Source organism: Lutra lutra, chromosome 2, assembly GCF_902655055.1.
Source record: "Lutra lutra chromosome 2, mLutLut1.2, whole genome shotgun sequence".
NCBI classification, from domain to species: domain Eukaryota; kingdom Metazoa; phylum Chordata; class Mammalia; order Carnivora; family Mustelidae; genus Lutra; species Lutra lutra.
Genome location: NC_062279.1, coordinates 64,238,172 through 64,262,865, shown reverse-complemented (window position 1 = coordinate 64,262,865; position 24,694 = coordinate 64,238,172). Strand labels below are relative to the sequence as shown.

The 24,694-nt window shown below is 39.4% G+C and overlaps 1 protein-coding gene across 3 annotated transcripts in view; it reads right to left on the bottom strand.

The window, feature by feature from the left end:
- The window catches only part of ARHGAP10 (Rho GTPase activating protein 10), a 317,730-nt gene that overhangs the window by 137,383 nt on the left and 155,653 nt on the right, over nucleotides 1-24,694 (bottom strand). For all 3 annotated transcript variants that reach the window (XM_047717603.1, XM_047717602.1, XM_047717604.1), the window contains 3 exons: nucleotides 14,822-14,903; nucleotides 12,621-12,666; nucleotides 10,491-10,556 (listed from right to left, as the gene is read on the bottom strand). In XM_047717603.1, the coding sequence (XP_047573559.1) occupies nucleotides 10,491-10,556; nucleotides 12,621-12,666; nucleotides 14,822-14,903 (194 nt within the window). The remainder of the gene's footprint in view (nucleotides 1-10,490; nucleotides 10,557-12,620; nucleotides 12,667-14,821; nucleotides 14,904-24,694) is intronic.

Genomic DNA, 24,694 nt, shown 5'->3' with positions numbered 1-24,694 from the left:
TGCCACAGGATAATTCTGTCTTCGAGGCAGGAGATGAAGAGCCAGATCCCAGCTCTGCCACTTTCTAGTTGTGCAAACTATGACAGGTTGACCCTTAACGTATTCTAAGCCTCAGATCCAGATTCCAAGCCTCATTTGCACCTGAGCCTAATAAACAAGATCGATCTCCTCAACCACCTACTGAGTTTTGTAGGCATTGGGTGAGCTACGGTACATGAAATACTTGGAAAACAAAATGCCATTTATTATTAGGGTTTTAAATAGTGTCAGATGCAGATTCCACACTGATAATATGTCTTCCACTAAGAGACTTTCCAAGGTGCTGCAAGAATTCTCAGCAAAGGGGATAAATCTTTCTTGGACTGATGGTGCCCCTTCAGATGTCCATGGTGGAGCTGGTAAGGAAACAAGAAGCATTGCTTCAGAATGGCTTCATCTCAAATCTGGATGAGCACTTCGGAGACTGACACTTCAATCTCCCTGCTCCCCTCTTCTGCTGTCTACAGTTTCAAACTTCCTCTATTCTTTAAAAATCTGTCTAGGGGCCCCTGGGTGGCTCAGTCAGTTAAGCGTCTGCCTTCCGCTCAGGTCATGATCTCAGGTTCCTGGGATTGAGCCCCGCATTGGGCTCTCTCCCTAGCGGGGAGCCTGCTTCTCCCTCTCCCTCTTCTGCTCCCCCTGCTTGTACTCTCTCACAGTCTCTCTGTCAAATAAATAAAATATTTTTAAAAATAAAAATGTGTCTGTATTCTTTATCTCCAGCATCCTTAGGAAATCAGCCTACAGAGTCTCCATCTCCTCATGTTCATGGATGTTGAGAGCGTCGGCACTAAAAACTCAGCCTTGGATTTGAGTTGCCGTCTAATGCTTTCTAGCTGAGCTTAAACACAAGTCAAATCATGCCTCTTGGCTTCAGGTATTCATGTAAAATGGAGAAATATTATCTCATAGGGTTCTTGTAAGAAGTACAACCTGTCCAGCCTGGCTACTCTCTAGCTTCTTACCTCCCAACTCTTCACCCAGTGGTTTTTTCCTTGGTCTTCTTCCTGCCTAACCTTGCTAGAGCAGTTGATTGACATAGCTATGGTATGACTTTCTCTTCTTTGGAACTGCCCCTCTTCTAGATTCCTTTATACCACATTGTCTTGGGTTCCTTCTCTGACCCATGACTATGCGGTGTTCCTTAAGTATTCTTTTTTTCCTCATACTCTCTAAATGCAAAGATTCCCCCCAAAGATTCTGCGTTTTGCCCCCTTATCTTCTTCCCTCACCATCCACCTGGCATGACTTTATGACACTCAAAGCTTCACCTCTCTGAAAATCATGCCCACTGTCTCTTCTGTCACCTTCATTTTATTTCTGACAGAAATGTCACAGGCACCTTGAATTTGTACCAGAAACCAATCCCAATCCCTTTATTCCACTCAAACCTACTGCTCCTCCTGCATTCTCTGTCTTGGCTAAACGTGTCTTCCACCTACCTTGGCTGGAAAGCTTACAGTTTACCTTCCCTTTTCCCTACCTTCTACAGCCAACATGTCATCAGATTTTGTTTTTCTGCCAAGTCTCTCGTCCTATCCATCCTTCTTTCCATGGCCGACGCCCTCAGTTAAACCTCCATCAGCTCTTTTGTGGATTATTTCTAAAATCCAACCAGGCATCCTGCCTGCCATCCCCTCCATCCCAGCTGGCCCCCATTAAATCTACTTCTTCCCATTGAAAGATGTGAACACACTCCCGCTCAAATCTGTCAACATCTCACCACTGCCTATAGAGCCACGGCAAGCATGCAGCACAGCCCTTGGGATCTGCCACACTCTGGCCTCGACTGTTCACAAAGCATCTTGTCACATCATACCCATCCACCCCCTCTGCCAGCAATACCCCAAGGCAGGTGAACACCATCTGTTCCACCATCTCCCTCTGGAACAAAGAACAGGTTTGCCTGCAACCTTGGAAAACAGAGATAGTGTCTCCATCTAGAACAAAGGGCAGGCATGCTTAATAATGGCCATATAAATATAAATGGCCATATAAATAATGGCCATAATAAAAGACTCAAGCTTCCCAAGTTCAGAGGCTTTTTGCTCTTATAATATGACCCTCTCCACAGTGCCCTTGGGAATCAGGGACCAACACAAAATTTACTACTCTGGCTACTGAGAGTGATAAACTATCCTTCATCTCTGATCCAGAAGTCTTGAGCTTTCTACTAGCATCCATGAAACTGCAAAATAACTTGTTCACGTGAAAGCATAAAATCAGGGCCTTCACTGCCTTGAAACTAGATTGAAGATAATCTTTAAGAAAAGGAAGTATATCACCACCATTTTTCTCTTCCAATATTTTTCCTGTAGGAAACACCCCAAAAGAATCCCATTTTAACAGGTGCATGCCCAGGAATACAGAAGTATCAAATAAGCTGGAATGGATGGAACAGCTAAATAAAAAATAAATGCATTTTATTTTCAAACTCACTCATGCAGCTTAAGTCATCAAAAAATTTTACTTACATGTATCAGAAAAGAGACTCAAACTCAAGGCAGAAGTTGGCTATTATTTTTTGCAAGACTCTGTTTCCTCCCTTCTCTACAGAGAGCAGAACATCAGGAAAGCCCTAAAGGTGTCTCGCTGCTGCCATCTGTCTCTCCACCTCAGAGCAGCTGCGACATCAGGGACTAAACCAATTTTGGCCAACTCTGGGCAATCTCTCTTTTAAGGGGAGCGGGTGGGGAAGGGGGGAGCCTGAGGTAATCTAAAAGCCATGGTCTTCTTCCTGAGGCTCCTTCCTTTCTTCACTGCCTCCCAGCCACCTTCTCACTCAAGGGTCCACAAGACCCTAGGAACAGAAGATTGAAAGCCAAAGCAGTTACTGTTACTGCTTGTTACAAGCACCACATAAAATTACTAAAGTGAACGCAAGTGATTTATTTCCCTATGTAAATTACTATTAAAAAAAAAAAAAGGTAAACTAAACTAAGTCCCTCAGTGCTCCCAGAGTCTTGAATCAATAATGGAACTACTTAATTGTGATTGGCCTCAATTCGCAGATATATCTCTAAACAAGCGACTCAGATTTACAGAGCACTCCATGTGAGCCAACGTCCCAAGTTCCTTTTTCATTCTCACCACCTGCCCGCAAAGGAGATGCCACCATTATCCCAGGTGCCACATGCTAAAACCAGGTCAGAGGGAGTCTAACCCGCCATGGTTGCAGAGCTAATAAGTGCTGAAAGATATTTGAATCAAGACTGACCTTTGAGCTCATGCCCTTTAGGACTACGCTAAAAGTGTTGACAGAGCCTTGCAATAATATGCCATGGACCTCTTCAGGATCTGAACCAAACCCAGAGAACCTAGCACGCCTACTCTGTAGCAAGACAGTTTAACCACTTTTCCCTATTAACTTTATGCAACCACTCATTTGGAAACTAATAGCTTTGGAAGCTTATTTGTTCTTAAATAAGATTACTAATTAAGAAAATGAATAATCCTGACTCGCCTGAATTTAGTATTTCAGTTTTGCATTTGCATTTCTGCAGACACCACAAGACTCTCTGGTTCCCTCCCACATAAGACTGTCCTCTGTTATCCACCCACTCCCATCTCACACCCATTATGATTAAAAAAGAGACAGTGAGCGAGAAACTCAAGTTTGCTTGCTGTAAATTTTCTGGGGACAGCTGTTCTTTATTTTCTTCATTTTGCATATAATTTGCCCTTGGCAATTTAAGATTAATGTGCAATCATGGTAAAATATGTTGCAAGTTCACTCTGGGCATCGTCCCTCCCACAAAGACTAATACTGAAGTTATACAGCATCATCTTCTACCAGGCCCATTCTCGAGACCCCAGACAATTCCAGGGGTGCTCCAGAAAAACCCTCAGGCTGACTTCAAAAAGATTTTCCAAAAACCTAAAACTCTGTTTTTCAAAGAAGGAGAAATTCACTTTTACATACGACAAATCAAAGACTGACACATCTTAGATGCGCTTTCTCCTTCTACCCCATGAATTCACAGCTTGTTACAGTGCTGAACTGGATAACTGACAGCTTGCCTAGACCAACATTTTAATGCCATACTCTAGAAATTAAAGTGAATATTCAAATTATTCACATATGGAAGTTTTTTTAAGAGAAACTTCATAAACAAAAGTAGCATACAAATTTAGTTTTAAATCATGATGACTATTTAAAAAACAGCAACCAGAGGAAGTTTTTAAGCAAGAGTCTTACTTTGTTTTTGTGTATTTTACAATGAATGCATGCACCTGAAAAACTAGATGGCGTGCAGTTCCAGAGAAAGTCAACATACTGGTAATGGGAGTTGGTCCCTTCATAGGAATGGGAGTAATTTACTTAAGGAAGGCGTGTAATTACTCTCCAAGCTCTGAAATCATAAAATGCTTCAACATATAACGTGACGTATCTTTCTATGTCTAAAGTATTACCAGTAATTCCAAGAGATGCTGACAAAAATTCACAAAGGAATGAAAACCAATCCTACATGTTATTCAAACGTACTAATTCTAACCACATATAGAGAAAAAGTCCTTCCAATAATTTTACCAACTGCTGGAACACATAATTTTCTGATGTGGCATTAGTTAAATCTCTGAAGTCTCAAGCAAACACAACTGCTTACTGAGTTCTATGTATGTAAGACACAGACTATATGCAGAGATGAGAAAAGGCAAGCAAAGAACAAGATATTTTTTTTCACTCCAAGGAAACCATAAAGTTCCAGAAACAAAATAAATAGATCAATTAACAATATCAGACAATATAAGTGCCAAATGAGGAACTTCCTTTTCATGAGGAAAGTTCTTTAAGGGAGAATGGAAAACATTAAAACATACTTAATGAATATCTACTGTGTACAAAAATTAGCTCTAATCCTCACAAATGTGGGTGTGGGTAGACAGTGTGAATGAACTTCCTAGTCACATTCTTCTAGAGACTAAGGGTCCGAAGGGTTAAGAATCTTTCCAAAATGCCTACCTTATTGCATCATTTTAGAGTGTAAACCTGACCACTCTTACCAGCCAACAGAGGTGCATACCTTCTGCAGAGCAATCCAAGCGCCTCTCTTTCTCTGGTCTCGCCCGTGACCCCCAGGTCCCAGATGCATCACACTCTGTCAAACATCTACACTTCAACCCCGCCTACCAAAATCCTTCCCAACACCCCACACTTGTGCACCTGGCCAATTCCCCCTTGTCCTTCAGAATGCAGCTTATGTGCTGAGTCCCCAGGGAAGCCCTGAGTCAGTGGTGATTCAGAGGCTAGGGGTGGGGTGGGGGCTAGGGACAAGGCAAATGAGCCCATCATATTCTCCATCATCAGATGGCAGAGACGTGGCGGCTACATGGCTTTCAACCTAGACACAATGGAGGAAAGGTGGTGTAAAACAGCTTGAGAATAACCAGGTGTTCTCCCACAAAGGAACAAACTACTACAGGGCACCGGAAACTAGGCAGGTAAAGGGGCTGGAGGGAAACACAGGATCAGTGAATAGCAGGCACCATGAATACGTCAGAATTTGCCTTGGATCCATCTACAACATGCTGGAAATCTGAAATGCCGTTGGCTTCTGACTGAGACTTGGCCACTTTGAGCCATTTTCTTATTTCTTCTCTCAACTGCACAGTTTAGGATGGAGATTCTACCCTACATCTGCTAGACTCACACTCATAATCCCCAAAGCTACATGGATCGATGACCCAGGGCCCTCAAAAACTCTGCTCTCTCAGGAAACCATCATGGCTTCATCTACCTACCTCCTAAAAGCAGAAGGTGAGAAAATTCCTATTTCCCTTCAATTGTTCTTACTGGAACTTACATTCTCTACAGCAGAGGCCCAGCTACCAGTGAACCAGTTGAACCATAGTTCAACGCAACTGACTGAGCCCAGGAATCTGCATTTTCAAGAAGCACCATTGGTGATTTTGATACATGACAACAAGTCTGTCATGGACCCTGAAGTTTCCCTGATATCCTATTTTCCAAACTAAAATCTGAAGGTGAAATGCCTTGCAGAACTCTGATGCTCTACGTATGACCAAGTGCGAAATGTGACCCCTACTTCATCTGCTAAAACACTGGGTGTCTCCATGCTATCTGACCCCACTGCCAAATCTCCTATCCCGAATCAGCTGCCTGCCCTGCCGGGTCCTCCAACCTAGGCAGAATTCTGGGGCTCCTTTGCACTCAGTCATCCCACAGGTTCCTACCAAGACTAGTTTCCAAATTTACCTTAAAGCCTCCTACTCTGCTATTCACCACCCTCTGACTTAACCAGTTCCTTTACAATTAAATTCAAATGCTTGAGTACCTGCTTTTATGCTGTTTCTTCATGCTTCCTTTCCAATCAAATTTGCCTTGTTCCTGTCACACTCTGTCTCCACATCTTTGCAGAGGTGTCTTTAAATGCCAAAATATACCTTCCTAATTCTTTAAATCTAAGGAAACCTATTCCAAAACACAGTCCTCAATTAACATCAAATACACTGCAATCCATCAATATGCATTCAAATTCTCAATTCTTGCAAACGTTAACACTTTTATCACGTGGTATATTTATATTACAAATCTCTATGTTTATTATTAATGTATCCAGTATCATATGTAACTAACCTTTAATATGTATCCTAAAGGACTAGAACAAAGCTATGTATATACTGTGACTGCTCAATAAGTAAATACTGGTTAGCTGACTGGCTTCATGTTAGATCTAGGATTTAACTGTGATAGGTCACCTGTTAACTGAGGGAAGGAAAAGAACACTGCCCTATTTTTTCAAAACTTTTCTGTTTTCACTGTTTGTTTGGATTTAGGCTGGGTTATTTTTAAGAAGAAGTTAAAAGAAAAGCTCCCCACATGGCAGGATACTATAACCATAAAGATAATAATCGCACACCCCATTTCTCCAACACACAAGCAACGCTTCCATTAAGACAGTGGCTCCCAAACCTTGCTACATAGTAGAACTTTTTTTTAAATCCCACTTCCCAGTTCATACCACATAACAATGAAGTCAGACTGATAAGGCGGGGTGGGGGAGTGGGGTGAGACGTCATATTTTTTGAGGAGCCCAATGATTCCAATGTGCAGCAATATTTGGGGATCATGGCTTTAGGAAGGCCTAAATAATAATACATAAGTATACATAAGCAGTATATACATAAGTATGGTATACATAAGCAGTAATTTCCTAGCAGTAGTCAGTTGGTCTGAATCCATGAAGAGCCAGTACAAAGCATTTACAAATATTTAGTAAATGGCTGAAAGATCAGGTAATGACTCCCACATACCCCCAAACTTCATGAGCAAACAACTCTATGGAAATGAGGAGTATGATTTGTTAACTGAGGCTGATATTATAGTGAAACAAGTTTCTTCTTATCTCAAAAGCAGAGTAACTGCTAAAGAGTCCCACTCAGATCAAGATGTGAGCATCTGTATATGACAGTATATATTATTCATGTCTACACAGATTACGTATTAGTGTCATGTATTGGTATCATGTGAGTGTCTATATATTATCTTAGTGTCATATATATTATATATGTTGTCAAAAATATTCTAGTACACTAAAAATGTTACCTCTTCTTGGGATACTGAGGACCACAGTAGATTTTAGACATTTATTTGATGCTTTCCAAATATTTCAGTGATGTCACAATTAAGGTTGATAGTAATTAAAGTGCCAAAAGTCATTTTTATAAGAACATATTAGGGAAAAAGGCACACGAATGGTTTTAATCCAAATACATGAAATGGTAGTTTTCAGACAATGATAGTCATGTTTAAAACACTAAAAGCAGTGATTAGAAATAATTTTTCAGTCAGACTTCATTAAATGCCCCTGATCTTTAGGCATGTAGGTCCACAAAATACACAGTTGTCATTAATGCTATTCACCAAATATTTCCAGCTCTCTGTGTGTTTTCCAGAGTCTCCTCTGGAGAGTTAGTTCAACCCAAACTCTTTGGGGTCGAGTGGGGCCATAGGCTTCTATTGGCCAATTAGCTGTAAGCAAATGTAATTAGCTTGAAGGCCAAACCATTCTACTTGCTGGCCCAAAACCCTCCAGAACCATTTCCCTCTGGCATGGCAACCAGGAAACTTTAATTTGATTGGTTTGCAAAGGCAACCAGGAACCCATAAGCCAAGGTACTGGTGATGCACAAAGCCCTCCTACCAATGCTTGAGTGAGAAATAAGTCTTGCTGTTTTAAGCCATGGGGACTTGTGTGCTTCTCATTACAGGACATAGATAGCTACTTTATTCTGATGGAAAAAAGTAGGCAACCATACCTGTAGTATTAAAAAAAAAAAATCAACAGCTATGATAACTGATTTGGAGGAAATCATTAAGAGCAATATTCCTTGAAGGAACTTAAAATTTAGGATAAAAGCCTCAAAGATTCTACAATGTTTCTCATCACTTTAATAATATAATCTGACCATTGATTCTTCTAACATCGTTATTAGTATTATATTCCATTAAAAGCAAAAGACTCCATTCAGTAATGGAAGACCTTTAAGAACAAAAGATTTGAAAAAGAAAAACATACACTCTTTGTTATTTTTAAGTGAGAAATCTAATAAATTGTGTAAACTTGGGGCGCCTGGGTGGCTCAGCCAGCTAAGTGTCTGCCTTCGGCTCAGGTAATGATCTCAGGGTCCTGGGATTGAGCCCTGAGTTGGGCTTCCTGCTCAATGGGGAGTCTGTCTGTCCCTCTGCCCGCCCTCCACACTCTCTCTCTCAAATAAATAAAATCTTTAAAAAATTGTGTAGACTCATTCTTCTGCTAAAAAATCCAATAATCATAAATTTACAAAAAAAAAACATTCAGTACAGATTCTAGTATGTATATATTCCATTCGACATATATAACACTCCATAAAGCCACACCTACCAATCAGAAAGCATTCAAGGTAGATTTTAATCAGTTCAGGCAGAAGCCAGTATGTATAAAACATATCCTTTGGGGGAGGAACATAATTTATCAAAATAATAAGCACACAAGTGATACAATTAAGGTGCTTCACTTCAGGAACTCAGGGGAAAGAGAACCATGAATGATGAAGTGAGAGATATGAAAATCACAGTATTTTTATCTAAATTTTGGAAATGTGTGAAGCACTAGGAAAATGAAGAAATCTGTCAGCTCAACTTGAGGGCAGGCTGAAATGAAGGAAAATCTGTTCCAGCCCAAATTGCCACTCTAAGAGAGCACAGGAGAAAAGGCAATCTGTGGCTTGGGCTTTTACTATTGATGGGCAAATCCCCAAATCATAAAGCGGCTGGTCTTCTTCTGTCCTCTGACACTCTCATTTCATACATGGCAGGCACCTGGCTTCACCACAAAGACCTTGTTTTGAAACAAAGTGTAAAAGCAATGCCTCAACCCACAGAGTCAGCCAAGGCAGGACTGGGATATGCAATATGTGAGAGTGAATTAAATATCCATTTATCCATACTTCACTAGGTCTCTAAACAAAGAGAAACTCGACCTCCAGAAGGAGCCTATTTTGTAATGTTCAATATTTCGTTCCTTCAAGGTCTACTACCATGCCTGCAAAGTGCAAGGGCCCTGTTTTTTGAGGGACTATAAAGAGAAATTTTCTGGTAAGGGGAGGGAATAGTGTTCCTTAAATTTAAAATGGAAGGAATCCAAGTATTTATCAATGGTCAAATGAGTGAACAAATTATGGTAGACCCACGTAATGAAATCATGCCTAGCAATAAAAAGAGAGGAGCTAGGGATACACCCAAAGAGGTAAGTCTCAAAAGCATTATGCTATAGACAAAAGACTATACATTATGATTCCATTTATATGAAATATAAATGTAATATAAATCTATAAATTTATATTTATATTATATATGAAATACAAATTTTAAAAAGAACTAAAGTGACAGAAAGCAGTTCAGTGGTTGCCAAGGGCCCAGCAAGCAGTGGGGATGGACTACAAAGGGGCACAAAGGAATGGGGGAGGGGAGGAAAGCTAGAAGTCTTCTATGATTGTTACTTCTGTGTTGTGGCAGGTACACAACAGTACATTTGTCAAAAGTCACCAATTTCTACAAAGTCCATGAATTCTTTTTCATGTAAAGGACACCTCAATGAAACAGACTTTTTAGGAGGCCAATAAGACAGTGGAAGATGAGACTATCTTAATAGTGAACAAAAAGTGATTCAGATTGGCTGTCCAACACTGCGGATTCTTGAAATGCTGCTCATTTCAGCTCTGATTTCAAGTCTCCATGGGGGCGGGGGGAGGTAGAAATATAAATGTAAACAGAAAGGAAAATCCTACCCTGTCATGATAAAAGTACAGCTCAATTTCTGATGACCAGAATGTACATTTTGCACTGATGTATTCCATGCTACACTTAACCATGCAACAAGCATTTTAAATGACTCTTAGATTTTACATACCTATAGCCTTTCATGAATAAAATGATTCAATCATGTTACCTCGTGTTTCAACTGCACTGATACATTTTCTGAGAATTGTAAATCCCATCTTATCCAATTGTGCGCCTAAAAGAAATACAGTTATAAAATATTAAAGGCACAATGAATTATTTACGTTTCTCTTCTTTACAAAAATAGAAAAAATTATTTAAACCCAATTTAATTTTTATTTCACTATTAAAAAAAGCTAAAGGCCATGTGTTCCCTGTTTAAATAATGTAAATGAGAATTTCATATATTTAGAGAAGCACTTACTGGAATATTAGGACATCTCTTACCAATAATTTTTAAATTTATAATATAAAATAATTTTTATATTAATAAATATAACTTATTTTAAGCAGCGGGAAAGAATGTGGTACAAATCTTTAGGGGGAATCTATCTAAAGGTGGTTAAGATACATTTTGCCACAATTCTACCACCACCTTAGGATTTTTTTTTTTTTTTAGTTATATATAAGTGAAGTAAAATACTTGACAGAAAAATAACACAAAGCTTTTTTTTTTTTTCTTACACCTAAAGAAAAAGATTTTTAGGGGTACCTAGGTGGCTCAGTTAGTGAAGTGACTAACTTCGGCTTAAGTCAAGACCTCAGGGTCCTGAGGTGGAGCCCTACGAGGGAACCTGCTTCTCCCTCTGCCCCTCGCCACCCCAGGGTCAGGCTCTCTCTCCCTCAAATAAATAAAATCTTTAAAAAATTTTTTTCAGCACTTCTAAGATTATTACTTGGAGGAAAAGAAGGTATTATTTGGGCCATGAGCTTGAAAAAGAATTTCACATTTCATGCCATGTTCTAAGTGTTTAATATTTTATTATTTTCATAATGAATTTAAAACAAATGATGCATGTAACAGAAAAAATTACTTTTAAAATTTCCTCTTTTTTTTTTTTTTTCTAATATAGATGCTTGCCTGTGATTAGGCTGGCACACTGGAGTATCCTAATAGAAGATGTTTCTTGCTTCAAAAATGAAATCAGGGAAGTGAATACATGAGTCAATTTAGAATGAGGGAACACTAATATAAACGTTTGTCTCTCAGAGGTGATAGCACAAACAATCCATGAATATAAACTGTGCAGGTTTAAATGCTAAGGTTGAAGAGTACTTTAAGGAGAACAATTGAGCAGTGGTTTACTGTTTAAGGATCCACTCTTCACAACATCTTATGAAATGTTTAGCAAAACTATTTTTCAAAAAAGTGCATGTTCTTATTTCTCTATTTAAAAAAATATCAGAAAGGAAGGGGGGGAAGGAGATAAGGAATAGGAGGAGGAAAGAAGAAGAGGAGAAAGACGGGGAGGGAGGGAGAGAAGAGGGTAAGAAAGCACTTCAAGTAGGTTTACAACTGGCAATTTTCAATGGTAGGCTCGAGACGTCTTTTACTCAAGCACCGGCTCAATGAAACACATACCATGGTAATTTGAAACTGTGTGTTAGAGAACATAAAGTTTCCAAACTGTACACATGTGATAAACATAGCCTTAATTTCTCCAAAAATATCCAAAGTAAATTTACAAAGAATCCAACAACTGTGATAATATTTTTGTTTCATCCCTGTAAAAATCAAGATCACAGAGCTAGGCTGTATGTTCCACAAGCTCATACAATGCATGTGAAGGTCAATGTCCTAGAATATCTGAATTTGTTTGATTGCTGTTATTTTCTAAAGTGCAATGATTTGCTACTTACATAGTCCATACTCAGACTTAAAGGATAAAAAAAATATCAAGGGTCAGGGTGAGGGGGTTGCAAACAGGGGACCCGATGAACAGCTTCATGGGAGCTTATAATTTAGGAAGCTGGAAGGTGCATCCCTGAAATTGCTACAAGTTTATTTACAGCTATGAGAATAAATAACAAAGTGGGTTGTGGAGGAAGCATTTTGGGTTTTGTAGAGAAAGAGAAGAAAAAAAAAAAAATGTCAGAGATGGAAAAGACCAATGAGGATTACAGCAATCCAGGCAAATCTGGGTTGGTCCCCAGTAGGTCAAAGAGAATCCATATATTATTTGGAGGACTAGCTTAGAGAGGGTACAGAGCACTCAGCAACAGTCTGACATCAGTAATGAAAAAGAACGAACTCATGAAAAAGGGGAACAAATGGTCCTTTTCATGAATTAACACTTACTTCCTTCTGGTCTTGGGATGATGGCTCTATTAAAACTGTGTAACAGCTAGTAAAAGAGAAAAAAGGAAAACAGTATTTTTAACACATCAATATAAAGTCTTCAAGTAGGCATACCTAGGACTATGCAAAAAAAACCCCACATCAATACTGGTTAATTATATACTAATGTGCTCAAATACTAAGATAAGTAACAATAAAGGGTATCTCTTAGTCAACTTCATCTCTTACAGTAGCAAAAGTTAAGATGAAGGAGCTATGACTCTTTAGGAACTCATGGAAGTTTATGTAAATTTCAAATGCTCAGGCTTATAGGTACAGAATGACAAAGGAAATGCTGCATTCTAAGCCATAAGATGAAGCTCATTTTTTTCACCACTGTTACTAAAATCTGGTATTTCCTTAAGAGATGACTCTTGCTCATAATTTAAATGACTATATCTGAAATAGCTAGGTGCTAATTCCAGGCTGCCTCTAAGAACTTCAGCACTGACCCATTATTTGCAAGGCATATATAACACCTGAAAAAAAAAAAATGCAACCTTAAGTATCCTCACATAAATATATAGCTAAATATTTTCTTTCTGCAGATTTGCCTTTGTCTGTGTATCTCAAATTAATTACTTGTTTCTTTGCTCTAAAAGAGAGGTTACATATGTCTTCAAGGTTACACTGCCTTTGACAACAGATTTATTTCTCAAAGACTTAGTCATGTGATCTTTATGCTACCCAAAGTCACTTTCCAAAGCACTTCTTGAATCTCTGGGGAGAGAAGTCCTAGTTACTGCATTGCCTCTTCTAGAGAGGATCAGTATAATGTGTTGTGGATCTCAGTAACCAGAAATGCTGTAAATATTTCTGATTCCTAGATAAAAACTTCAAAGACAAGACAGAAAACGATGGAGGCTAAATGTAGGTTAAATACAATAAAATAATAGGCAAATTGGATTACTACATTTTTGTTTTCCCAAGCATGACATATTCTCCTTTATAGCATGTATTTTTAACACATATACTTTGGGTTTTCATTTTTCAAACACTGAACCTGGACTGCCACACACACTGTGGCCCAGCTCCCCGGCCCCCATATCCTATACTTCCACCAACATGTCTGTGACCATCAGATAACATTATCTTTTGCCAGTTTCTATTCTGACACCTCTCCTTCTCCTATATATGACCCCTCTTTCACGTTGCAAGGCGCTCTTTCCCTTTCTTTAAACCCTGCTAAGATGACAAATGCTTTCCAGTTAAGCCCACCTCGTTACCTGCACTGGCAGTTTACTTAGAGTTGTAATACTTTCAGCAGAGTTTATTTAAATTGGTTCTATGGTGTTTTCTATAATTATTCTGAGTCTCCAGTTCAATAGGTGATCTGCCAAATTCTCAATTCCCAAAGTCCTCAGTCCACTGAAACGAAAGCTGTGCTTGAATGAAGTCGCAAGCTGACTGAGTTCGTGTGCCTCTGGATCTCTATCACGACCTTTAATTGATTCTTCACACCAATCATACGAGGCCCGTTCACTAAGGCTACCTGCTTCTACATACCCTAAACCATGAGCCTGAACCAGAAACTGTTAAATCAAGCAAAATAACTACAGCAGTCGCTCACTGCCTCATATTTACTGTTCTGTCTCCACTGAGATCAAAATGAACCTCAAGAATTTATTGAATTCGGGGCGCCTGGGTGGCTCAGTGGGTTAAGCCGCTGCCTTCGGCTCGGGTCATGATCTCAGGGTCCTGGGATCGAGTCCCGCATCGGGCTCTCTGCTCGGCAGGGAGCCTGCTTCCCTTCCTCTCTCTCTGCCTGCCTCTCTGCCTACTTGTGATCTCTGTCTGTCAAATAAATAAATAAAATCTTTAAAAAAAAAAAAAAAAGAATTTATTGAATTCATCACCCAAAGAACTGTCAGGTAAGAAAGGAAAAAAAAATGAGCATTTCCACGACTCCCTCAAGCACAGCAAATCTGAGTGGCAAAGTCAAGAAAAATCAAAAGTAAAATCTAGGGACACACAGGTCCTCCATGGGTGGCTGCGACCTCCAGCCAAACGACTGGAACGCAGAACGCTTTCAAGAGGACTCAAAACACCAGCGTCAGCGGGGAACTTTTTTTTCCAATACCATAAAGCAAAAACTCCATAAAAAGAAATACAAGTCATCGCAGAAGGATGTGGACTACAATTCCGCCAGTGAGGGTTCTTACAGCTTCTTTTCCACCCAGAGCTTCCAACCACTGCTTCCGTTCCTCTTCGGAGAACGCCTGCATGGTCAGAGCAGCACCGGGCCTGAAAGACACCAGGAATGCGGCAGGTGAGCCCGGAGCTGGTAAAACAAACCTCTTTTCCACCTTCTCATGTTTTATTATGGGGAGGAAGCAGGGGTGAGTGTTTAATTGCGACAGAAGACACATAATGTACAATGTACCATCTTAACCATTTTTAACTGCACAGTGCAGCTGTGTTGAGTATGCTCACATTAACAGGAATCCAAACCCCAGAACCCTTCATCTTGTAAGACTAAAACTCTGTACCCATGAAACCACGCCCCTTTCCCTTCCTGCCCAGCTCCTGACACACTCCCCTTCTACTTTCTGTCTCTATGAACTGGGTTACTCCTAGGTAACCCTTAGAAGTGGAATCATGTCATGTTTTCGTTTTTGTAACTTGCTTGTTTTCACTTATTATGATATCCTCCATTTTCGTCCATGTTGTACCATGTGTCAGAATTTCCTTCCTTTCTAAGGCTGAGTAATATTCCTTGGTGCATATGCACTGCATTTTGCTTATCCACTCACTTCCCCATGGACACCTGGGTTGCTTCTACCTTTTGGCTATTCTAAGCGATGCTGTTTTTAGCATAGATGTACAAATCTCTCAAGACCCACCTGTCAGTTCTTGTAGGGATATAGCCAGAAGTGGAATTACTGGGTGTGACATGATAAGAAATAACGCATTTGGTCTCTGACTCTGTTTCCTGGAACAAAGCTCCTAATACTCTTGGAATCTCCAAAATAAATGTCATTTTATATACTAATGAGATAAGAGAGCTGGGAGCTTCAGGATGGGGGCTGGTTGCCAGGGGAAATGTGTGACCAGGAGATTGGAACTTTTAGCACTCACCCCCCGACGCCCCTCCCAGATGGGGGAAGGTGCTGGAGATTGAGTTCAATCACCAATGGCCAATGAGTCAATCAACCATTTAAACCATCTACACAATGAAGATTCTATAAAATACTGCAAGTATCAGAGAGCTTCCAGGGTAGTGAAAACGTGGAGGCACTAGGAGGGTAGCCTGTCCAGAGAGGACATGGAAGCTCCAAGCCCTTTCCCCTATACCTTGCCTTAGGTATCTCTTCATCTGGCTGTTCATTTATTTCCATCAGAAAATCCTTCGTCATAAATTGGCAGCAGTAAGTAAACAGTCTTCCCGAGTTCTAGGAGAGCTGTTCTAGAAAATTATCAAACCCAAGATATGAAACCCCCAATTTATCGCCAAAAGCACAGGTGACAACCTGGACTTGGACTAGCATCTGAGGTGGTGGGGGCAGACAGGTACAAGTGAGCCCTTACTCTGAAACGTCTTCACTAACTTGAGGTAGTGCCAAAATTCAGTTAAGCTGTAGGATATTCGGTCTCTGCAGAGAACTGGAGACTTGCTGGGTATGGTAAAACCCACATATTTGGAGTACAGATGTATTATGTGGGTAGGGAGAAATCATTTTGCCTCCCCACTGGCTCGATGGTAATTCTGTTTTTAATTTTTCCAGAAACTGCCACACCTTTTCCACAGGAGCTGAGCTACTGTGCCTTCCCACCAACAGTGCATAAGGTTTCCAATTTCTCCACAGCCTCACCAACACTTGTTACGTTATTATCTCTTTTATTTTTTAAAGTAGCCATCATAATGGGTATGAAGTGCTAGCGATGACTAAATTTTATTTATAAAAGAGATACATGCTTAGTGTTACCCGGGCACGGATAGAGTGTAAAAACCAGAATAATCATTTTCCACCCCATCCCAATTCTATGTTCAAGAAGGCAGACTGTTCACCAGTTGGTGTTTCCTTCATATTTTTTTAGAGCCCTGTGTTGGTCCTCTGGGCCAAATTATCTTTCTCAGTTCAATTTGTTCAAAGATTCAGCCAGAAAAACTCTTTATACCAGGAAGGAATAACTAGGTAGAAAAGCCATTGGTAACGCCTCTTCACCTGGGGGCAGTTTCTCGAATGAAACAGATTTTGAATATTTGATTCAAATATTATGAATTAGTATTTGAAAAGAACTTTTCTGGCAAAGAATTAAAAGGCAAAACACAGAAAACTAGAAATGAAAGTAGATGGCTGAAACAAAAAGTAAATATTAATTCCCGTTGGACACGGAATATACTTTTTAAAGTTATCACTTTAAATATGTGGTAGTATTTCAAAACTCACTTTTAACTAATGGATAATCTTTCTCAAGTAAAGCAAGCAGTAATAATCAACTGTAATTCGATAATCACTGCAATTTTTATAAAGTACTGCCAAGTCAAAAGCCCTCCAAAAGCAACGAGCCAAATGTGACTAAGTAGTCTTCCCCTCCCTCACTCACATGGGCATTGTGCTCTCTCCCCACATGATCCTTATGCAGCACAAGAGAAGTTATCTGCTTAGGGTTCACTACAAAGTAACTATAGCTACAACTGATAGGCTCTTGTCTACAACCATATTCTCCAGACTGAAATTTGTAGGTGGGGAGGGGGGGAAATCATTACTATTCCCCCACCCCTAAATAGCAAAATGACTCTTAATTGTCTACCAGACACTTTTTTGTCATGATTCCACTTTTCCATCACCTCGGCACCACACAGTACAGACCCAAGGTCCCACCTCCTCCCGCTCTACTACACACGGCATCTTTTTGGAGCAAGAATCAAGGCAAGATGCCCAGACAACCAGTCTGTTTCAAGAAGCTCCTTGACTGGGACGTGAAGATTTTGGCCCTTATTCTTAGTAACCCACACTGGGCTCAAGGGAGTTAATTAAAATTGTGAGGGAAAACTTCAGATGGCACGAATGTTTTTCTTTACATTCTTTAAGTGATAAAACAATATTTACATATGGGGGTCTCACGTCTGCAAGAATGCTCCATTCTTTTCAAGAAGGAAAAATATCTAGATATCTCTTTAAAACAGAGACGTATTCAAACATTTAGTATGTAATTAAGGGAACAAAAATATAAAATGTAAAATGAGATACGGTAGCAAATACATAATAGAAAGCAGACAGCTTCTCTAGTCCAGGAATGGCAAAAGAAGCAAAGAAAATGGGACAGAAGGCCAAACAAGTCAACTTCTATCACGGAAAGACAGAGTCTACATTCAGTTCAATAAACATCGCGTGAGTGCTTACTGTGCTTTAGATCTTGTGGCAGGAGCGCTGGGCATTATTTATCGAATACCTTACCGTGGGCTAGGCCCTGAGCTGGGCCTCCCACCCACAAAGGGCTTACTGTCTAACGAGAGAAAGAAGAAGGCTAAAAAAAAAATTACAAATAATCTATTAATTACAATTATACGGAGTCCTGCAAAAAGTCAGCTACCTAGGAGAAAAAGAGGGAGTAATAAAGACATCAGAAGATGTATGCCCAAATACAAAAGCGTTCAACTTCAATGAGGTTCAATTGTCAAGAAGACTTGACTGTGACTAACTCGGCTGCCAGTCTCAGAGGAAATTTCAACATTCAAGGTGCTATAGGGGGTTAAGAAAAAGAAAGATTTTGGGGCGCCTGGGTGGCTCAGTGGGTTAAAGCCGCTGCCTTCGGCTCGGGTCATGGTCCCAGGGTCCTGGGATCGAGCCCCACGTCGGGCTCTCTGCTCACCAGGGAGCCTGCTTCCTCCTCTCTCTCTGCCTGCCTCTCTGCCTACTTGTGATCTCTGTCTGTAAAATGAATAAATAAAATCTTTAAAAAAAGAAAGAAAGAAAGAAAGAAAAGAAAAAGAAAGATTTTACCTAGCCCTGGAAGTCAGGCTTCCTTGGGAAAGGGACATTTAACCTAAGGCCTTAAAGATACATGGGCCATGTCAGAGCAACCAGGGGCAGAGTTATCCCCTAAGCCGAGAAGGCACACAAAAGAGAAGGAACATACCTTGGAGGAGCTGGGTCAGCCTCTTCAACTGTCCTCCCACCCAGCTGGAGAGGAGCACAGGGGAAACCTACAGAAGCAGCCTGGGGGTCCAGTCACAAAGGGATCCTTGGCTATGCAGAGGATTTGATTTATCCTACATGTCACCAAAGGTTTTTAGTAGGGGAATAACACGATTGAAGGTGTATGTGAACTCAGCTGCTGGGTGGAAATGGACTGAAGTCAGGCAAGAGCTGGCTTCAGAGGCTTGTTAGCAGAATGAGGGGATGAGTTGGAAAGGCACAGATGAAGGAAAATATGCAGGAACTTGGAAATAGGAGGCTGCTTCTCTATGCTCTAGGCGCCACCACCAACAACAAAATCAACAGTGAAGGACAGGTCGGTTACAATGTTTCATCAATAACTAGTAAATAAATAGTAAATATTTAATACAATAAATAGTAAAGGGATTCCATGAAAGTCAAAACAACTGTAGCACGTAAGGACTTAATACCTTTACCCTAAAAAACAAAAACAAAAACAGACACGGAGGCCTGATGAGATTCCTACGTTTTCTTCTTTTTTTTTTTTTGTTTCCCCCTAAGATTCTCCATGCATATGTGAGGGGAAATAACATTTACTACACATAGATGGCTGGATATTCATGTAGAGAGGCAAATAGAGATGTTGGATAAGAGAAACGATGACTGGTTCTGGTAACTTGAAACACAAGAAAAAAGTGTTGAATGATGAAAAGTGTCAAGAGTCGTGAACTAGAATTCCAGGTCGCACAGGAAGCAGGGGAGGAAAAAGAAACTGCCAGGCTGCCAGTGAAATAGCCAGAGTACTTCTGCATAATACCCCAATGCAGCATAAAAACCAAAGTATTATTCTATGCCTTGTCTCCAAGCACAATGACTCAAACGTGAGCCACCTAGCCCTTCATGGAATACAGCAGAAAACAAACTCCCTCATTGAAAGATGAGAGATTAAATAGAAATCTATCACCTACAAGGAGAGGAGACTATTTCTGTTTGCATTTTGACAAATAATCGCACGGTAACTCAAAACAACTCCCCTTTTGAGAATTAATTTATCACAGTACACATGTTCAGAACACTTCACACTTGTAACATCACAGACAGGGATCAGTCACTAATACTACATAAAGCTGGGTTCCCATCCTATCACAGAGATGGCTCACATTCATCCCCCATGGCTCAGCCTTCACCTCTAAAACACTAGTGTAGGAAAAGTAAAAAATAAAACATGCTTTAAATATTTTTAAATTCTCAAGTTTCTTTTACTCATCTATTGCTAGGGAATCATTTTGCAAATATGAGACTTTAGGAAACAGTGGACACATTTTAAACTACAATATTAACAACATCTCACTGTTAAACCAAACCATAAAAATTCCTTAGTTTTTGAAATAAAGACACGTTTTATTCATGAAATTTACTGGATGCATAGAACGACACAGTGAATATATGGATAGCAAAGAACAGAAAATTCTAGTGTGCTAGAGTATTCCCAATTGCATCTTCATTCCATGGAGAAGCTATGGTAACATCACTGCTACCGTGTACTACGTGGTCCACTGAGGACACAACATTCTCTTCTTCATCAGAAAATTCATTTCAACCAAACTAACATCTGAGCACCTCATATGTGCCAGGCATTGTGCTAAGCTCTGAGTAATTTACCACACACAGTAAGCAAAACTAATTCTTAGCAAATACAAAAGGAACAGTGTGATTTTCATAAAGAAAAAACCAATAGGGGAAAAGAGCACCACTTGCCCAGATAGTCTATCTTTCTTTTGTTAAAACCATAACTGTTATCTGTAGAGCACAAGGTAGAGAATTGAAATCTGAAGAAAAACACTTAGGTTAAGCAAGTTCTTGTTCTTAAATCAGCAATTCATCTTTTTTCCTTCACTCGTTAAGAAAATATGCATCACTCTGCACTACTGAGCACTACGGAGGTCTACATATGAGAAGCAGTCTAGAGACCTATTATCTGTATTCTACATTTGACTCCATATCTATTAATTCTCTTTCAACTGCATTTTTATAGTTCAATCAAAGCATGTGGAAGACCTTTGTTTTCCTTATATTCTATATGATAGCTCAATGAGCTTATAAATTAAGAAAATGTAAGAAATGAGAAACATCTACAAGACATTTATGAGATGCAATTAATGAGATTTGTAAATAGAAAAGTTAAGAGAACAAACTAAGAAGCAGCTATCAAAATTTACAATGGTAACAATTAGGAATATTCTAATGTTTTTCTAAGACGAATGTTGAAAAGGAAAAGGAAAAAAACAACTGGCATGTTGTAAGTCCTGCACTAAATTTTACTATGAGAAGGGGAAAGTGCCAAAGCCAAACCAAACACTTTCTAAAGTTATAGAAACATAGCTGTCATAATCAGTTTCTTACAAAGATTCCTGGGGGAAAAATTTTTAGTACCAACCTATGAATCTTACATTTTTCCAGAAATGATCAAGGCAAGGTGCATGATTTTACTAAGGGTGAAAACTTTATAATAACTTCTTCTTCTGTCCACCAAAAAAAAAAAAAAAAAAAAAGTTTCAAATAGAGGAAGTAAGCATTGATACAGATAGAAGTATGATTATTTCCTCTACTAAAAGTGAATTCAAACCATTTATCATTAGAGAACTGCTACTTTAGAACGCAGAAAGTTGTAAGAGAACATAGTTCTTTCCTAACAACAAAAGGGTGGAGAACCTATGAAATCAGTGTTCAAACGAAGACTGCAGAACTGAAGATGCAAAAACAAAACAAAACCTAATGAACTAAAATGCAGACAGCAACAAGCCCTTTCTTAAAGAGAAAACACACACACATGTACACACAGCTACTTTGATCCTTTGAGAAGCAACAGGACAAAGAGGAAGACAGCAGAGAGGAGGGCAACAGCAGAACTGGAGTTTGAAAGGCAGTGTGGGTGAGTGTGATGGTTTCAAATCCCTATAAAACGGAGACACAAAGAATCTGAACCCATCCTCCAACTCCCTCCCATGGGACTTCATCAAGTGCTCAGAAGGAAATAGGAGAGCAGAGCTGAGACCCACCCCCATCCCCTGAGGTCTGTGTGTTAAGTATGAGAGGCAGAGCAGAAAAACCTCCAGAGAAGGTCTGATGGTGTTCTCAAATCACATGGACCCTTGAGAAACAGAACCTAAATGAAAGTAACAACATAGGTTCTCAGCTCAACTGCCAACTAAAGGGACAGCCCTGCACATTAGCAGTCCACAGAAGAAAGGGCATATCCTTTCCCAGTCATAAATATTACTTACTTCTTTCTACTGCTCTCTTACAATATCTGGCTTTCAACCAAAAAATTATGAGGCATGCAAAGAAGCAAGAAAATGTAACCGAACATAGACAAAGCAGTTAAAAGAACCAGACTCTCAGAAATAGCCCAGATATTAGAGGAAGAAAAAATCAGACTGAACCTATGAATAGCAATATGTACATTAAAGGATCCGGGGCGCCTGGGGGCTCAGTGGGTTAAAGCCTCTGCCTTTGGCTTGGGACATGATCCCGGGGTCCTGGGATCCAGCCCCGTGGCGAGCTCTCTGCTCGGCGGGGAGCCTTTTCCCCCACCCCCGCTGACTACTTGTGATTTCTGTCAAATAAATAAATAAAATCTTAAAAAAATAAATAAATACAATCTTAAATAAATAAAGGATCCAGCATACAGGTGGCCAACATGCATAAACTGATGGGAATTTCAGCAAAGAAATGAAAACTACTAAAAAGAGACAAATGGATACAGAAGAAATAGAAAATAAAAAACAGTGATGAGAATTCAGGGAGGGTATCTTTCATATGCAAAAAACCAGTCTGGTTCCTCCTCTCTCTCTCTGCCTGCCTCTCTGCCTACTTGTGATCTCTGTCAAATAATAAATAATCTTTAAAAAAAAAAAAAAAAAACCAGTCTGGAGTCAGTGTGTGCAACCATCTCCTTTATCTAACTTACACTCAGGGAGGCACTATTTCTTATGCCCTAAGTCACCCAGAACAACCACCCCTAGAGGAGACAGCCTGCCAATATTATTCAAACTAGCCAGTCCTAAATTGCTTCTCCTTCTCTGCCCTGCCTTTTCTGTGAAAATCCCGATAAAGATTGGTCTGGGATTTTTTTTTTCACTCCTTCCTGACTCCTGACCAAAACCTGGCATTCCCCATGTGGTCCTATGTGGCATGGCATGCCCTCTTCTCTTGGAAACTCTTAATAAATGGTCTTTCCAGTGGCTATAGTCTGTCCACGTCACCACTCAGTCACTTCCACAAATTAAAATACTGCAGGTAACAACCAAAACAAATACCAAATGGTCAGAGATATATAACTGGAATCCCAGAAACTGGAGAAAGAGAAAATGGAGAAGTATTTGAAGAAATAATGACTTAGATTTTCTAAACTTGCTATGAAATATAAACCCAAATATCCAAGAACTTCAATGAACCCAAAGCAAGATAAAATAAAGAAAGCCGCACCTGCGTTGGTGGTATAGTGGTTAGCATAGCTGCCTTCCAAGAAAGCCGCACCTAAGCAGGTCATTAAAAAAAAAAAAATTCTTAAGAGCAGCAAAAAGATGACATACAGGGGAATAATAAGAAAGATGGATGATTTATCATGATGATAAAAAAAAAAAATGGGAGGCCTGAAGAAAACAGAATGACTTCTTTAAAGTGCTGGGGTGGGGGGCCCTATTAATCTAGAAATCTACATCTATCAAAAATGAAAGCAAAATAAAGACATTTTCAGACAGATGAAACATGAAGGAATTCTCCAGCAGATCTGCATTACATGAAATGCTTAGATTAACTTACCCTAAGGAAATTAAGGGAAATGGCACAAGATAGAAACTCAGTTCTATAGGAAGAAACGAACAAAATCAAAAATGGATAAATATATTGGTATTTTTTTAAAAAGATAATCACATACACAAATAAATATCAAATTTTTAAAAGATTACTAATTATTGATTTCATAAAGTAAAACAGTAATGTATATTGTGTTCATAGTGTACACAGATTTAAAAATGTACATACACAGAAGCATAACTAGAAATAGAAAGGAATATTAAAAGACTCCATTCACCTAAAAAGAAAGCAAAATAGGAGCAGAAGAAAAAATAAGACAAATAGAAAACAAAACGAAGAAGCATCTGGGTGGCTCAACTGATTGTCTGACTTTTGATCTCAGCTCAGATTTTGATCTCAGATCTTGTGAGGTTAAGGCCCACATTGGGCTCCACACTGGATGTGGGGCCTACTTTAAACAACAACAACAAGGTGGTGCATTATAAACCCATACAATCAGTAATTATATTATACATAAATTAACTGAAACCTTAACTAAAACACAAAGACTAAGTGGCTAGGTTTTTTAAAATCAGGACTCAATAACACACTACTTATAAAAACGAAGTTTAAACATAAAGGCATACAGGTAAAAGGAAAAAGATAAAAAAAGAAAAAAAAAGATATACCAATGGCTGCATCAATATCAAACAAGGTAGATTTCAAAATAAAGATAGCAGGAACAGACATTTCATAATGATAAAAGGGTCATCTCTTTCTTTCTCTTTTTTTTTTTTCTGAGAGAGACAGAGAGCAATGAACTGGGTGGAGGGGTCAACAGAGAAGCAGGACTCCCCAATGAGTGGGAGCCCAACACGGGTCTCGATCCCAGATCCGGGGTCATGATTTGAGTCGAAGGCAGACACTTAACCAACTGACCTACCCAGGCATCCCAGTAAAAGAGTCATTTCATCAATAAGATGTAACAACCATAAAAATGCACAAATGCTCAAATCTCAAATATTCAATATGTGAAAAAAATTGGCAAAATTAAAGGGAAATTGGCAAATTCTAATCATAGATTTTAACACCCTTAGTTTAGTAACTTAGAGAATATTTAAAAATCAAAACAAT